Source organism: Lygodium microphyllum, chromosome 6, assembly GCF_053477565.2.
Source record: "Lygodium microphyllum isolate KBCC chromosome 6, Lygodium_microphyllum_v1.1.10, whole genome shotgun sequence".
Taxonomy (NCBI): domain Eukaryota; kingdom Viridiplantae; phylum Streptophyta; class Polypodiopsida; order Schizaeales; family Lygodiaceae; genus Lygodium; species Lygodium microphyllum.
In genome coordinates, this window is record NC_141140.1 from 55,906,793 (window position 1) to 55,923,747 (window position 16,955).

At 44.8% G+C, this 16,955-nt stretch overlaps 1 protein-coding gene across 3 annotated transcripts in view; it reads left to right on the plus strand.

Moving 5' to 3' along the window:
• LOC148034588 (ATP binding microtubule motor family protein) overlaps positions 1 to 16,955 on the plus strand; it is a 198,626-nt gene that overhangs the window by 43,067 nt on the left and 138,604 nt on the right. For all 3 annotated transcript variants that reach the window (XM_087679537.1, XM_087679538.1, XM_087679539.1), the window contains one exon: positions 3,417 to 4,562. In XM_087679537.1, the coding sequence (XP_087535663.1) occupies positions 3,417 to 4,562 (1,146 nt within the window). The remainder of the gene's footprint in view (positions 1 to 3,416; positions 4,563 to 16,955) is intronic.

A 16,955-nucleotide genomic window follows, 5' to 3' on the forward strand; every position in this document is an offset into this window, starting at 1 on the left:
TTGGATACATATTCCCCACCATTGTCAGAGCGAAGACACTTAAGTGTCTTATCTGTCTGATTTTCAGCCAATGTCAATAAATTTTTAAACTCATCAAGCATTTTATCCTTGCTACGAATGGGATAAACCCATACCTTGCATGTAGCATCATCGACAAAGGTAATAAAATATTTATTTTCCCCTAAAGATAATCCTGGCATTTGATATACATCTGAATGTATTAACTCTAGAGGAGAAGATTTTAAGGAAAGAGAGTTTTTGTGAGACGTTTGTGCATGTTTTCCATAAGTGCAATGATCACAATGCTCAAAATCAGCATAACGAAGACAAGCTAAGTAACCCAAATGAGAAAGCACTTTCATTCTTGTTTGACTCATGTGTCCCAACCGGCCATGCCACAAAGAAATGCTTGGTTGCTCGATCACGACAACAACATGGTCAACCATGCCGATCCCCTGTATAGGCGGAAAACTACTCACGATGAGGGGTGATATGAAAGGAAGCACCTGAATCAAGAATCCAGGTATGCATGTCACCATTTGTATTTGCAAGTAAAGCATGTGCACCAAAGTGTGAAGAGACAAGGAGTACATCACTTCCACTGTCATTGTCATGAGTGACTACATTCACCTCTTCAATTTTTGCACTGCTCTTCTTAGGCTGACTGTCCTTCTTCTCTTCCTTGCTATCATCTGTCTTCTTGCCTTTTTCTTTCTCTTTCTTCCATTTGTAGCAGTCACGTTTAAAGTGACCCTTCTTTCCACAATAATGGCACTCAACATCTTTGCCACGTGATTTACTGCGTCCCTTGCCATCATATTTGTCCTTTTGCTGTGATCTGCCTCTAGTATGCAAAGCATTGGAAGACTTGTTGGATGCATTGTTTTGCCGATTCATCTTTTCCATAAGTAGAGCACTCTCCACATCAGCATACAACATGATTACATTAGAATTGCTCATAGGAGTCCTAAATGTATTCCAACTCTTTGGTAGAGTACAAAGCAAGAAAGTAGCCTTAAATTCCTCATCAATCATGAACTTCAAGGCAACCAGCTGGCTGAAAATGGAGTTAAACTCACTCAAGTGAGTAGATATTGCTGTATCCTCTTTCATACGCAAATCCATAAGCTTTTTCAGCCAATACACTTTGCTTGCAGCACTCTTCTGTCCATACAGTTCTTCCAGTCTAGTCCATATAGCATATGCAGAATCCAAACCTTCAATGTTGAAGAGCAAGGCATCAGAAATCGATAGCTCTATGGTTGAGCGTGTAAGCTCATTCAACTCATCCCAATCGTCCTGATCCATGTCCGTGGGCTTTGCCCCTTTGGTTTCGATCGGCTTTGCCTGCTTCTTTTGTAACAGGATATTGTAGCATTGCTTTTGCCAAACTGCAAAATTATGTACGCCTTCAAGCTTCTTTATGTGCATCAGATTACTGCTGTCATTGCTGCCAGCCATGAGTTTCAGTCCAAATGTGACAAAAAAAACAGCAAATGCAGGCCCAAACTGTCACCCAAGTGACCAAGGTACAAACAAGTATCAATCAGCAATAAATGAACACGCAGAAGTATGTATTTCAGATCTGTAATTAAATTTTCAGGAGGACCAAACCATGTGCTATAGCATTATCCAACTGATTACAGCTGTTCCAAGGGCATATGCATCACATTACATGAGAAATTCCAAAATTTCAGCTGCAATTTTTGTTCTACATGTATCCACGGGCATAAAATTTGACACGAACAGTCAAAAGCCCCAAAATTTTGTGCTCAAAGCATCAAACACACATTTGCATTTCCTCTGTCATGCATAGGACAGGCCAGTTTTTCCAAAATATAGCAATTTTAGCAAAACCCCCAAATTTTACCTAGTGTTGATGTCCAAAATGCGCGGAATTCAACTTGCATGTACATAAAATGACCAAATGCTGCACAAATTTTTCCCAAACTGCAAAAGCACTGAATTTTATGGGGTCGAATGTGCATCAATGTCGAGAAATTGGGTAAATTTCAGCCCAATTTCGAATGTACATTAAAAGCCCCAATTGTCGGGAACAAAATGTCACAAATTCCTGCAATTTTTGAGACAGATATCACTGTTGCATCTTGCTCCCACCAAATCTTGACAAATTTCCAAATTTTCCAAGTCCTGTGTGCACTCATTTCAGTGAAATTGTAAGAATTTCACTAAAATGTGAAAAGCCCCAAAGTTCCTGGGCAAACGTGCACCGACTTCGCAATTTCTGAGTTAGATTGTCCACTTTTGTGTTGAGATCCCCAAATTAGGGAAAAGCCCCAAATTTCTGGGCCAGTTTTGCATAGATCTGAATTTTTGTGCTTGCGCGTGCGAAACCCCATCAGTGGGTAAAAGAAATTTAAAAAAAAAAGATTGAATTTTTTAGAAAATCCTGACGGGTCCGTTCACTCGCCAGGCGTCGTGTGACTGATGGCCCGCTGCAGTCGCCTTCACGTTATGCCTGCTGTCGCCGTGGTCCACGGTGGACCCCCGACCAGCTGCAGCCCCATCGCATTCAGGTCGCGTCTCCCTGCAGACATCGCGTGTGCTGCCCGCTGGCCCCCTCCGTGAGTCCCGCTGCTGTTTGTCACTCCTGCTACTGCTCGCGACGATGCCTGGTCGTGACTGCTGGTCCACGGCTGCACCTGACTGTCCCGTCAGTTCCCGCTGGTCAACATTGGACTAGTCACCTGGTCCTGCCCGAGTCGCTGGTTACATGTGACTGTTTTCTTTCTCCTGTTTGGCGACGGACACACACTCAACTGTTGTACATGAGCTGCCTTTGACCTCGGGGAGTGTGCACTCTGCGCTCTAATACCAGTTTGTAGGGACCGATTAGGCACGGAGATCAAGGCAGACAGTTGTTACGCGCAGTGAGAGATAGAGAGTGTGTGAGAGAGCAGAGTAGAGAGTGAGCACGTTTTCAGGTACAATGATGAGTGTGTACCTTTAGGTTTTTAGATAGATATATATATGTAAGTACAAATGCTAAGGGTGTGTTCACACCCGAGCACGTTTAAAAGGCACGAGGCCTTTATTCCCAACAGTATGTTTTTGGAACAATGGTGAGAGCACATAATCAGGCTCATGTATTGTGTAATTTCATTTACGAGCCTCTGCAATTGCTGCTGATTGATTGATTATCTCTCTAGTCTTCAAAGTTTCCTGTCAATGACAGTATGACTATACACTGTCATGATCCGAATTTGGTTTTTGTTCCACATTTTTTGCTTCAAAAGATTTTAACATATTTGTAAATGGGTGCTAAAACTAAACTGGAATTCTGCCTGTTTTTCACTTACTCTCTTGATGAATGTGTCTTTCCCATTTTGCTTAGAAGTGCATTGAAAAATTTGTCTGAAAGAGATTTCGTTGCATTGAAAGGATACATTTTGCAGGGATACCAGCCTTATGTGCATTAGACAAGTTTGGACCAGAGGAGAATTCTTTGCAGAGATGCATTGAGGGCCCGAAAAATGAACTCAATGAAGAGAACTGCTCTCTCCAACAGTTGGATATATTACAAAGAAGTTGTGAATTGATAGACAGCAAGGACGGAAATGAGGATAATAGGCATAATGCATCATCTGTTGGAAACAGTTTCCGGGCCCAAAGTACAGGGGGACACTTAGGGAAGCTGGTATCTTTTTCTGAGATTGGAAGAAACAGATCTCCCACTAGCATGTTTGAACCTGGTGCGGATTTTGTTGATACGCAGGCAAACTCACAGCCAAAATCTTTGAACTTGCACACTCAGGATAGACCAGTGATTTTATCAAGCTTCTCATTGCAGTCTGAAGTGTGTGAGCTAGACAGTGTGGCTCAATCAATGAAGAGGAATAATCCTACTCACATTCAGGCAGTTGATGAAGTGCACCCAGCAGGGGATAGTCATGTAAGTTCCCAGCATAAACAACTCGAGGAAGAAAATATTTTACTTGGTGCAATCAGTCAGAATAAACAGTTTGAGGAATCCAATATTTTGATCAACAATGGATGTGATGAACACTCTAACCCTCCAGCAGCCATTGGAGATTACATGCAGAAACCATTATTTTCTTCAGAAAGCTCCAGGCTTGTGGGAGTTGTTTTTTCTGATGATGAGTGTACAGAACATAATGCTTTCATTAGTAACAATATTGAGAAAGAGTTAGACTCTCAGGTAAAAACTGGAGGTAGTGTGGAGACACCATTATTTGTATCAGAAAGTTGCAGGCTTATTGAAGCTCAGGCACAAACTGGAGATGGTTTGGATAAACTATCATTGGCCTTAGAAACTTGCAGGTTCAGGGAAGTTGGTCTCTCTGGGCATTCCATGCTTTTAGAAACTCTCCATTTGTCACAGGATGATTTGGCAGGCAGCGTATGCAGTAAGGATCTGGAAGATCTTGCTGTTTCTGATTCTCAGGTAGAATCTGGGGCACATTTACCAGGGGACCCTCGTGAACATGCCCAGTTACCGTCAACAGGGGAAGCTACTACCATATCAGAAGATCAAACTGGCAGTACCATCCCAACAAAAAGTTTCCAATCTCTTGATTCATGTAAGGTCGCATCACCTCCACCATTTATTTATTCTTGGTATTATATAATGCCAAGTATTTCATATTACATGTTAAGCATGGCTGAATATCCTTGGTCAAAAAATGCATAGGTGCTGATGAAAAGTCTTTTTTTTGATGTGATAAATGAGTACCTGACTGTTATAAGTCAAAGGTTGCTACACTCAGGATGTAACTAAGGGGAAAGGCATGTAAAGCTACTAGGAATGTTGTAGGCTGAAGAATGGACGGAGGAAATTATATGATGCCTATTGAGATATGATAGTTGAGTTGAGTGGATCATGTCCATGGAGTATATCAGCGTAGGTACTGAAATTGGTAAAATAAATGTGAATAGTAAGCTGAATCTAAGCCAAGTAGAATGAATTGCGAATGTGCCCAAGGCTCTTATATTATTCTAATGGAGACGTCATCCCAAAACATATTTTATGTGCTGTTGAAACATGGTACATAGTGTGGGTTAAGCTTAGTAACATGGCTAATCTTACAGTGACAAGATATCTTTGTGTGCTGTCATGGATAAGAGCAAGGTCCATAACATCTAGCTATCGCATATGAAAGAACTCAATGGTGCCTAATGTCACTTGTGAACTAGGATGTGAAAGTGTCACCCAAGTGAGCCACCAAGGTCCTTTAGCAAGAAGGTATCAAAAGATCAGGGGCCAACCAAGAATGAGGGATGGCTTTTGATACAATGACATTTGTATTTGCCAAGGGTGGTTGTTTTTGTAGAGACAAAGATGGTAAACAAGAAACTTTATTCCAAGTAGAACAAAAATGTGAAGTAGCCCTTGAAACTCTAGAAAAGATCTAGGGGAGGATTACCATCATTATGAAGCTCTGAGCTTAAATGTGTCATGGAAACCATTCCAGGTTGAATGCGCCATGCTCAAAGCATCTCATTCCACCCTAAAAAGTTTGATCACCAAGAAGCTTAGTAGTGATGTTGGGTTTTCCTTAGTCCAGCTTGTAACAAATGCTAGGGCAAACAAAGAGAAACATGAAGTGTATGATAAATGTTGAACAAGTTTGTAGGATGCTCAATGAAAATGAATGAACATCAATGTGGGGGCCTTGAACCTGTGTATCTTGAGAATTGAGGATGAGCTGAGCTGAAAGTAGTCTCAGAGATGTCGAGAAGAGCTTCTAGAGTGTGTCTCACTTGGGATGGATCCAGAAATGTAGTAGCAGTAGGTCATTGTTGAAGATGAAGTAGACAATAGTGGAAGTAGCAAAATGCAATTGTCTAGGTAGGATGCTTGAGATGCCCTCGGGCAGCAAAAACATAGACTTGTTGGCTTAGATGGCAGCTACACATGTGGAGATATGCTAGGATTTGCATTGAGGGAACACAAAATGCACGATCATGACTGAAACACAAAGACTCGGACAGTGACGTGCAAAACTCAACCCTAAACGCAAAATGCAAAAACACAAATACAAACAGAGAAAGAAGAGAACTTTGAAGTGAGTGAATCAATTTAATAAATGAATCTAAGAGTGTACAAAATGCTCAAGGATAGAGGAGTGAGTGTCAAAGTGTGACGTTCGCCGAAGATGGATCCTAAGTGCTATTACCACCAGTCGGAGCTTAAGAAGGTGAGGAAATTGCAAAATGTTGACACTTGAGGCTGTAGGATGCCTTGCGACAGCATAGGAAGTGGTGAATGATGCTAGCAGCCCTTGAAACTATCAAATGCAATAGCAAGAACTATCACATGTGTGTGGAGCTTGTTCACCAGGAGTCATGGACAGCAAACACAAGTTGATCAGGCCAAGAAGAGAGGCTAGTGATAACAGCAAACACCAAACACATTAGTGTAGACCACACGTGGTAGCAGCACAGCAGCAAGAGAGCAGTCGCTGGGTGCTAGGAGGGCTGATGGAGAGATGGTAGTAGTTGTGAAGGTTGGACAGCCATTGTGTGGAAGGTTAATGGTTGAAATCTGCACACAAGCGTGAGGAACCTGCACAGAAGGATGGGCTGAATGGTGGGCAACTTGTCTATTTATAGATATAAAAGGATTCTTCCAAATTATTTACTTCTGGGACTCAAGAACTCTTTAGAACCGCTCCTTGTTTAATGAAACTTTTTGTAATTCACTTTTTTGGGGCTGTTTTTAAAGAGCTAATCAATATATGTAATGAATTTTTAGCTCAACAAGATGTACAATAGCTTAGTAGGAATGATGTTGCCAACTGCTTGTCAATGAACTATAGTGAAAACCCAGGGTTTGGTTGGTCAAACACAGATGGCAACAACTTATGTGATGATGACAACTGGTTCATCAACCTTAGAAAGATGAAAAAATGCAGATAGATTAGCGATTGCTCCAACTAGTTGGAGCAATGGAGAATTATGATGCAACAACCACTTCTATTGAACCAACTACTTGTAAAGAAATGCCCTAATGCAAAAACATTAATGAAATGTACGATAAAACATAAACTCTTAGGGTTAGGGTAAGTTAAAGATAATGAATAGAGTGGTGATATGAATGAATTAATGAATATAATACGATGGTCATGCATCAAATCATGCAGGGAACGAAAACTATACTTTGAACTCTTGTGTCTCAAGGATCGAGGTAAAGGTAATGAGTTGGAGAGTGTGTCTTGCTTTTAATCCATCTCGAAACACAGCAAGGGAGCCTCCAAGATGTCAAACAACAGCAAACACCTCAGATGATGATGATGTTGTATCAATGGGCAGTTGGTGTGGTTGGATAGTGGCAATAGATTGTGTAAGTTGCACAGTGAAAGTTGGAAATAGGTGTCAGATAGATCTAGACAATGTTGGGCAGCTTTGGAAACTTGCAAAAATGAGATTATGAGTGAATGCTTGTTTCATTGCTTTTCATTAAGTAAGCATTTTTGGGATTGTTTAAGAGGCTACTTTAGCATGTGATGCATTATTTAGCTCAACACCCCCTCTCAAGCCCAAAAATTGAGCTAGAAAGGAAGACCAACCCAAAGTTTTGTGTGTTTTTGTGTTTATTCCAAGGCATCCTATCCCAAAGCAACCAGGGCATTGAACAAAGAGTGCATGTCGGCTGTCTAGTGGCTTACCAAGTCTTGCAAAGGCGGATGGAACCACTATGAACTTTTTTTTGTTGGAGTGGTTGTGTAAACAATATGGGTTATGGTTGGTATACAAAGGGTCAAACCCAAGACCTTCATGAAATAAGCGGGCTATTCTTACCACTACTAGGTGTTGATGAGGAAGAAATGGGGTAGGGGTGGAGTGAAGCAAATATGGGGGGGGGGGTATTTGGAGAGGCAAAACAATGTGTGAAAAGCAAGCTAGTGAAGCTAAGTAACCAAAGGAGATTGCCATGTGCAATGCTACGAATATGGTGGATTGACCACTCCAAAACACTGAAAATTGATAAATGCGCACAGATACATGTTTACAAGAATAGAATGCCAATGCACTAGAGTTAGGCAATCGGCAATGCAGGTGTGATGATGCTTATGCAAAATGCTATGCAACAGTGGCCCTTGGATACAGTGCCCTTGTAGGAGAATTATGTTAGTAGTCATGTTTGTCATGCCTTGTCATCTCCTGCTTGTGAGCCAATCTGAGCCAGACAAGGACTTTAGGAGCTTTGGCATGTCTATCACTTGTTTTGATGGAGGAGGTAGCTCATTCTAGAGCACATAGTTTATTGTATTTCAATGTATTTTCTTCTCCAGCCGGGATTTTATGTGCATTTCCAAGGGCAGTTTTTGCATTCTTCAGCTTGCCTCACTTGCAGGGCATTGTCCATCCTTTTCAGGATTTTGGTAGCATTTTTGGCATTTTTACCAGCATTAAATGCTAATTGACCATATTTTTGGCCCCAAATTTCAGCGGTCTATTTTTGGGATGTTTGGTGATTTATAGTCATTTCCCACTTGACAGTCAGTTAGATTATCAACTTCTCTCCTTCCTTGGTAAGAATGTTGTTACTATCATGTAAGTATATGTTAGGAGTTAATGTTTATTTTTATTGAGTAAATGAGGTCATTGGTGCTTGTTTGTTGTATACAATCCACGAGTGAGAGAGGTCACCTAACTACCCGGCGATCACCACATCCTATACTCATCTTGTACATTCGACATGTGTAACTACATTTCATCGTCCTAGGGCATTGACCAAGTAGTTGCACCAATACTAAATAGGCCTATTCACATGCACTATAGGGCTTTATGTAGATTTTCATATAGAGTGGATAAGCACATGTGGCCTACATGTGCTCAGATGCCATCATTTGGAGCCTACTGGGTGGAGGAGACTGTCTATTGACCAAGCGATTGGCTTCTGCAATCAAACACAACCTTTCAGGAGCAAGCAATAGCATTTACATCAGCGTTTTGGTGCTTTTGCATCCTTCGTGAGCAAGTAGTCCAGAGTATTTTCTCCCTCAGCGGACCTTCTACATCAAGACCTTTGTGTCTTGTAGCCGATTCCTCTTGTCTCCGGGTTATCCATAGCCAAACACAACTTTTTGTGGGTGTTTTGCAGATATATACAAAGATGTGTTATCACCAGTTTTTGCTGACTCTGAGGATGAGGTCTTTGTTCCTTCCGCTGAGAGACATAGATTTTCATGCCAGTTCACACAGCGATTGGAGGTCACCTAGTGCGTTTGTACGAGATCCCTCTCCTCCCCGTTCTCTCCATGTTTCACAGAAGACTCATTCTGTTGGCATTCATATGCCTTCCATGGCATCCTCTATACAGTTGCATGTACTCCCTTCTTTGCCCAAAGAAGATCGGCTTGATGGTTCCAACTACTCGCTTTGGTTGTGTAAGGTGAAGTGCATCCTTGATACCTTCGGTCTTTGGGAGTTTGTTACGCACCCTATTCCTCATCCAGTGGAGGATTCCACTGTTGGATCATCCATGGATCATGCGGCCTTATGGGATCAGCTCAACTCACAAGCTCGATCTTTCCTCTTTATATGCTTACAGGATTCTGTCTTAGTGCATGTGTGCAGGTTGCAGAAAGCAGCGGAAGTGTGGACAAAGCTTGCTTCTTTGTACCATTAGAAGACATTTGCCCATCGGGTTACTCTCGAGAAGAAATTACGGATGCTCGCTGTTGATGATTCTTCTTCCATGAAGGATCATATCCACAAGTTGGAGGATATGAGCGATGAGCTTGCATCCCTTGGCAGGATGATCTCTTTAGAGGATATGGCCATGATTCTTTTGATTCGGTTGCCATCTTCTCGATTTGATGTCTTTTGTACGAGCCATCTTACATTGAGGACCCGTGAGAAGCTTCTATGGGAGGAGCTTGCCCCGCTTGTTTTGCAGCATGACGAGCGCGCCAAAGAGGTAGGTAGTGGATCCACCTCCACCAAAGCTTTTGTTGCAGGTTGGTGAGGGGGGACATAGAAGAAATGGAAGTGATAGGCTAAAAGACGAGAGAGTTCTTCAGGTTCTGACTTCGACTTCGACTCAAAGAAGCCTAAATGCCCATGTGGTAGGAAGGGGACACATCCAGAGGAGAAATGTTGGAAGAAGTACTCTCACCTTCGTCTAGGAGTGAGGGATGGAGCTAAAACATACGAGCCTTCTACCTCTACTCCACCAGTTATCCACGAGTCAGTGTTCCTTCATATTGTTGACTCGGAGGAGCCTTCTTCAGTGGTTGCCTCATCTTCTAAGAGGCCTTGGCTGGTTGATAGTGGAGCTTCTAGTCATATGACTCCAAGAGGTGATTTGTTGCAGGATCTATGCCCTTCTAAGGGTTCAGCCATTGTTGGTGACATTGCTTCGGTGCTTATGTGTGGTGTTGGCACTTTGCCTTTATATTCCAACCGCATGTCAAGGTCCCTTTCACAGACTCTTTATGTTCCAGACTTGGGCTTTCTATTGCTCTTAGTTTATGGCCTTACACGGCTTGGTATCTGGGTTGTCTTTACTGAGCAGGCCGTTTGTATTGAGGATTCTTCTACAGGGGTTGTTATCACGACAGGTTGGCAAGAGAGCGAGCTTTACAGGCTCCATTATGTAGGGTCCTTTGAGGTAGTTGTCTATTGCTACATCCGTTGGCGCTTGTGCATCCTCTTTTCCACAGGTTCCTTTCTATCCCCCACCCTCTCCTTTAGTGGTTTCCTCGTACCCCCAATCCTTTCAGAGGGAGACCGTCTCGGTGATATAGTTGTGAATATTTTGGTCCCTATTGTTTTAGAGGGGGCTTTCTAGGATCGTGAGGAGCTTTTTCATTGTCAATCTTCATCGATAGACTTCATTGACATTGGCATTTCTCTTGCTACCCCAAGATCCGTTTCTCCCTTGGCCTTCTGCCACATCTAGGATCTGAGAGGGGGTGTTAGCAGTCATGTTTGTCATGCCTTGTCATCTCCTGCTGCATGTGAGCCTTACTTTGAGTCAAACAAGGACTTTAGGAGCTTTGGACCTTTCTATCACTTGTTTTGACAGAGGAAGTAGTTGATTCTAGAGCACTCAATTTATTGCATTTCAATGCATTTTTTTCTCTAGTCGGGATGTTATGTGCATTTCTTGGGGCAATTTTATCATTCTTTAGCTTGCCTCACCTACAGGACATTGTCCACCCTTTCCAAGATTTTTCTCAGCATTTTTGGCATTTTTACCAGCATTAAATGCTGGCCAGCCATATTTTTGGCCTAGAATTTCTAGTCGGCCAGCTTTTGGGAGTTTGGCTATTTATAGCCATTTTCCACTTGGCAGTCGGTTAGATTTGTTAGAGAGTCATTTCTTGGACAGCGCAGAGTGCCACATCAGCAGGCAGTACAGTACGGACATCGTAGAGTGCCATGTCAGCAGGCAGTACAGTCGGACAGGTGCCACGTCAGCACAGTCGAACAGGGGCAGGAGTAGTCGGCCCGTTTTTGTTAGCGATGATCAGAGTCTGGTCTGGTCGGACTGACACGTGGCAGTCCAGTCGGACTGATCAGTCGGCTGCATTTAATGCAGCCGACCTGCTTTTTTGGGCGCATTATTTCTGGCTATTTATAGCTGATATTCTGCAGTCTTTCACACTTCTGATTACAGATCTCAGGCTGGAGATTCGTGCAGATTACAGGCTGGAGATCGTGCAGACTGCAGCGTACTTCGAGGTGGACAACAGGTTGCATCATCGAGGTGGAGACACGCAGTCCCGCGCACTGCGCCCGTGTACATATCTGTATATCTTTGTATACAGCACACTTTATACAGCAGATCTTCATCTTCCACTGTCTCTCTCTTTTTTTTCGTAAAAGGTAATTGTATTAATTACGAAAAAGTACAAGATTACATGATTACACGAGTACAAGAGACACGAGGGCCGTAGGCCAACATGTGGGAAATCCCCAAACTAGTATACTAGAAAAGCTACACCAATCATGGCAAGGACCCAGAGGCAATTGCCAAATGCCAGGAATGCAAATCCTCCCGAGGGAGCAAGTCAGAGTGCCTGATGAGATCTAGCTGCCAATGCAAGAGCCCTTTAAGCCTTGCAATATGTCGCGGTACATTCGAGGCCGAATCAAAGAGAAAAGCATTTCGGGTGGTCCAAATGTGCCAGCATCCCCAGTATCTGAAAAAGGGAAATAAGATCTTCATATGTAACTGTGGCGGCGTGGGATACTTTGGGCGCACAAAAACCCAATCAAAAGGAGTCAGTGAGGGCCCCACCACTGTGCGCCAGATTTGGGACAAGAGAGACCAGATATTCTTGGCGAGCGGGCAAGAAAGAAAACGATGTCTGGCCGATTCCTCCGTAGTAGTACAAAAGAAACAATTGCCATTCGAGATTCGACGCTTGGAAAGGGCCGAGGCAAGAGGAAGACCACCAATCATTACCCGCCACAGGAAGACCTTGCATTTGAAAGGTGCCCTATTCTGCCACCCCTCCATCAGCGTTGCCTGCCACCATGACAAGGATTTCCGCAGGCCCCAAACAGTATTAGCTTTCTCACCCAGCCATTGGTGATCTTTAATAAGAAGATGATACACCTGATTAGTAGAGGCCTTTTCCAGAGTCAACCGGCCTGCAAGGTCCCAATCCTGCCAAGGGCGATCCATAGTCAGGGCAGGAAAGGGTTGCCTACCCTGAAGTTCCGATGAAAGCTTCTCCCATAAATCACGGTATCCGCGCGGGATCTTGAAAAGTCTCCTAGCGGTCCGAAACGATGCGAGGACATTGCGAGTAGCAAGGGTAGCATCCGCAATCGAAGTCACACCCAAACGGGCCATGCGATTAAATCTTGGTCTGAGCTGATGTTTATCTTCCCATGAAAGTAATCTGGATACTGCCAACAATTCCAGCTGGAAAGAATTAGTCTGCAAGCGATCCCCTACTGAATGCCAACGGGTCTTTTGGAGCACCACTTTCCAAGATCCGACCAAGTGCTGTAACAAAGAGGAAGAGGGACTGGAAAATCGAGAGTCAGCATTAAGGACATGCCACCATGAGGCCCGAAGCCGTGTATTGCCCTGGCGGAGGCCTCTATCCTCAAGAAAATAACGGGCGATGATGGTCCACGGGTGATGATCCGCACACATGGCACGAAAAAGAGACCAACGAAGAGCCAGCATATGAGTTTCTGCATCCAAAATAGCTCCACCACCCATGCGCTTAGGGGTACATGCATGTGACCATGAAATCCAAGAAATGCCTGCCTGTAGTGAATCTTTCTTCCATAGCATGAAACGAATGGGATGGGTGAGAGCCTTCAAAGTAGTGGGCGTCCATGGCAGTAATGGCAGGAAATACGTCAGCATTGGTAGCATAATTGTCTGAGCCACTTTGAGGCGGACATGGAACGGCCAGGCTTGCGACTTCCAATACATAAACTTCGCGACCAGTTTTTGTGAAATCCACTCCAACAGGTCCTTTGGCCGTACATCCACCCCCAATGGGTATCCAAGATGCCTGACAATGGAGCCACGGGAAACCACCTGGCCCTGCCAGCCTAACGACTGTAAATCCGGCTCCGTGCAACTGAGAATGGCCGACTTAAAGGCATTGATGCGAAGACCAGAGGCTTGACCAAAGAGCGTCCAAACATCTAATGCCTTGCGAATGTTGTCCCTGTCCGCCTGCAAAATCATAAAGGAGTCGTCAGCCAAAGATTGGCTAATGAAGTGCTGCCCCAAAGGAAGAGATAATCCTGCCAGCTGGGCAGAAGCCGCCATGGAGGATAGCATTGAAAGGACCGGGTGAGTCGCGAGGGCAAAGAAGAGAGGGCTCAAAGGGCAACCCTGTCTGACCGAGCGTGCAAGGACAAATGGCTCTGTAACCCCACCATTAAGCATAACTCTTGAAGAAGCCTCAGTACTGATGGTGTAAATCAATCGAGACATCCGGATACCAAAGCCCATAGCAGACATAAGATCAGCAAGGAAAGACCAGTCCACACAATCAAACGCCTTTTCCAGGTCCAATTGAATCAAGACCACTTGCTGATTGGAGTGCCGCGCATAGTCAATAGCCATTTGCACATTTAAGATATTATGCAAAATATTGCGGCCCTTAATGAACCCATACTGGAGAGGGTGCACAATAGCTGGAAGGTGCTTGTGAAGCCTATTTGCCAGTACTTTGGAAAAGATTTTATACATCGCGCCCATCAACGAAATTGGTCTCCAGTGTTGCAGCTTTGATGGCGAAGGTACCTTGGGAATCAGTTTGATAAGGCCTTCTTTCCATGAAGAAGGCATGACCCCTGTTTCCCAAACCTGCTGAAACATGACCACCAAAGGCTTTACCAACTGCGTGGCCGAGTGCTCAAAAAATTCATTAGTGAGACCATCCCAACCAGGACTTTTATCCTTAGGCAGGTGCAACAAGACATCCATAACCTCCTCTTCGCAAATATCCGCCTCCAAAGTAGCTTGCATATCAAATGGGACCTGCTGGTGGACCAGATGGTAGAAGACTGAGCGGGCATGCATAACCTGGCTGGACGGCAAGGAAGAGGAACCAAAAAGATCCATAAAATAATTTCTGCACATATCGATAATGGTCTGTGGATCAGTGACCATACGACCTTCCGAATCCTGGAGTCGCGTCATATTTTCGCGGGCCAGAGAAGCATGCAAGGCGCGAAAGAACTTATGAGACTGGCAGGCACTATCTTGCAATGTGTCAGTCAAGTTTTGCAGCTTGGCTTGCTGATAAGATTTCAAGCTAAATACTTGAATAAGATGGGCCAAACGCCTCTCCAGGGACAGTAGAAAATCATCATCTGGGGAGCTCAGGAGCAAGGAACGGACCAAGGCCAATAAATCCTCTGCTGCATGTCGATGACGGCGACAAAGAGAGGCATTATGAATCCCATACTGCCGAGCAACCCGCTGCACATTAGAGAGCTGGCGTGCGAACGAAGCCAAGCCCTCAGAGGCGAAGTCCAATAAGAACCTCTCAATCAATTGCTGCATATAACCCTGAAAGATTGGATGCTTCAAATAAGAGGAATTGAAGCGTAAAGGGAGCTTATTCAGCAACTGCCTAAAAGGTGCAATGGGTTGAGCCCGCATCTCAAGCTGGAGGGGGAAATGATCTGACAACGCATACTGCTGCAAGACCTTCATCTCCAGCATCTCGGGAAGAAAATCATCCCCCTGCATGATATACATTCTGTCCAGTCGCGACCAGGTGGTCGCATATTGTGCAGAATGAAAAGTGAAACCTGAAACAGAAGGGTGAAGCCACGACCAAAGATCTTGCTTAAGTACGTGCAAAGCAAAGGAGTTCCACACCCGGCTTTCTGGCGTATCCATAACCGAATGCCCTGAGGTGGACTGAGAAGAGTCAATACACATATTGAAATCTCCCATCAAAAATCCCCTGCGACCAAGTGCCATGGAGCCCTGCAAAGTCGACCATAGATCCCGTCGGGATGCGGGATCATTCGGAGCATAGAGCCCCAGCAACCAGAAAATTTCTCCTTCAAATAAGACTTCAATCACCAGAAATCGGCCGTGCACATCGTTTTTAACAAGAACAGGCTGGTATTTCTCATGGACAATCATCAGCACGCCCGAGTAGTGCTTAGCAGGTGTCCCTGCATAAAACAGACGGAATCCATGGCAATCCACAACTTTTCCTGCCTCACCATGACTTTTGTGCTCCACTGCACACAATACATCCCACTGGTTCTCATGCAAGACAGACCACATGGTATGTTGCTTATGGCGAGAGCAAATGCCTCGCACATTCCACGTGGCAATCTTCATATATTTTCAAAAAAGGAAGTCAGGAACGAGGCGCCTGTTGCCTCGATTGCACCTTTTCCGCGAGGGCATCCAGGACACCCTCATCCAGAAAATCAGCCAATACTGCAAACGAATTCGGGCGACCTGCTTTAGAGGTAGAAGGGAAATCCACTGCCTTGGGAGTAGGGCGGGGATAACGCCTATCCCAAGGTGTAATCACATTACCTTTTGCATCAAATGCCAGCTTAGCAGGTGGGCCCTTGGGGCCTGCTGAATAGCCTTTCCTTGAAGACGGATAACGGGGGGCGGACGGGGCCATAGTACGCGCATCCTGCTGTGGGGTGACCATGTCTTTCCTGCGCGTGTACGTGCGCACAGAATCCAGAGAAGCATTAGGCCCAGCATCAGCCAAGCCTGCGTCCAACTGTTTACCTTTTTTTTGTCGTGTCTCAATCCAGTCAGTGTTAGGAGAATCCAAACCCCGGACCTGTTGTTTGCCTTTAGCCATGACAGTAGGTGGCTGAAGGGTCTCCTGTGCCGGGGCATCGAGCACCATGTCATCCTTGGGCTGCACAACCTGCGCCTCCTCAGAAGACGGTTGCCGTTCCGGGCATTCGGCCACAAAATGCCCTAGTTTACCACATGAAAAGCAGTGTCCGGCAAAATTGCCCCATTTCAGGCGAAAATGCAAAGGATGCATGGCTGAACAATTGAGGCGAAGCCACGCAGGCCTTTTCTTGGCCGTATCCCATAGCATGCATAAACGGTTGCGGTTCATGGCCCTGAGGCTCGGGGGAACCAACACTGTGCCCACAACCGCCATCGCGTCCTTCAACAATGGCCAGTATACCGTTGGACAGTTTTCCACTTCCACCCACACCGGGCATTCTCGTTGAAGCAGACGCTGGAAGTCAGCCATAGGGCGCCATGGTACCACATGGACTAAGCGGCGATCAAAGAATAGTGGCAACTTGGACAGGAGCTCAGCTCGATGCGATTCCGATTTCAACAGCACCTCATAAAAACCGCGAGGTCCAAGGAATATCTCCTCAACACATTCCCCTTGCAGTAAATGGTGCATCCATTGGCGAATATGTGAGAGCACTGGGATCCTGCCGGTGAAAAAAAGTATAACTGCATGGTCGTAGAACACCGAGAAGGACCGCAAGACTGATTTTGGGTCCACCGTGGCTTC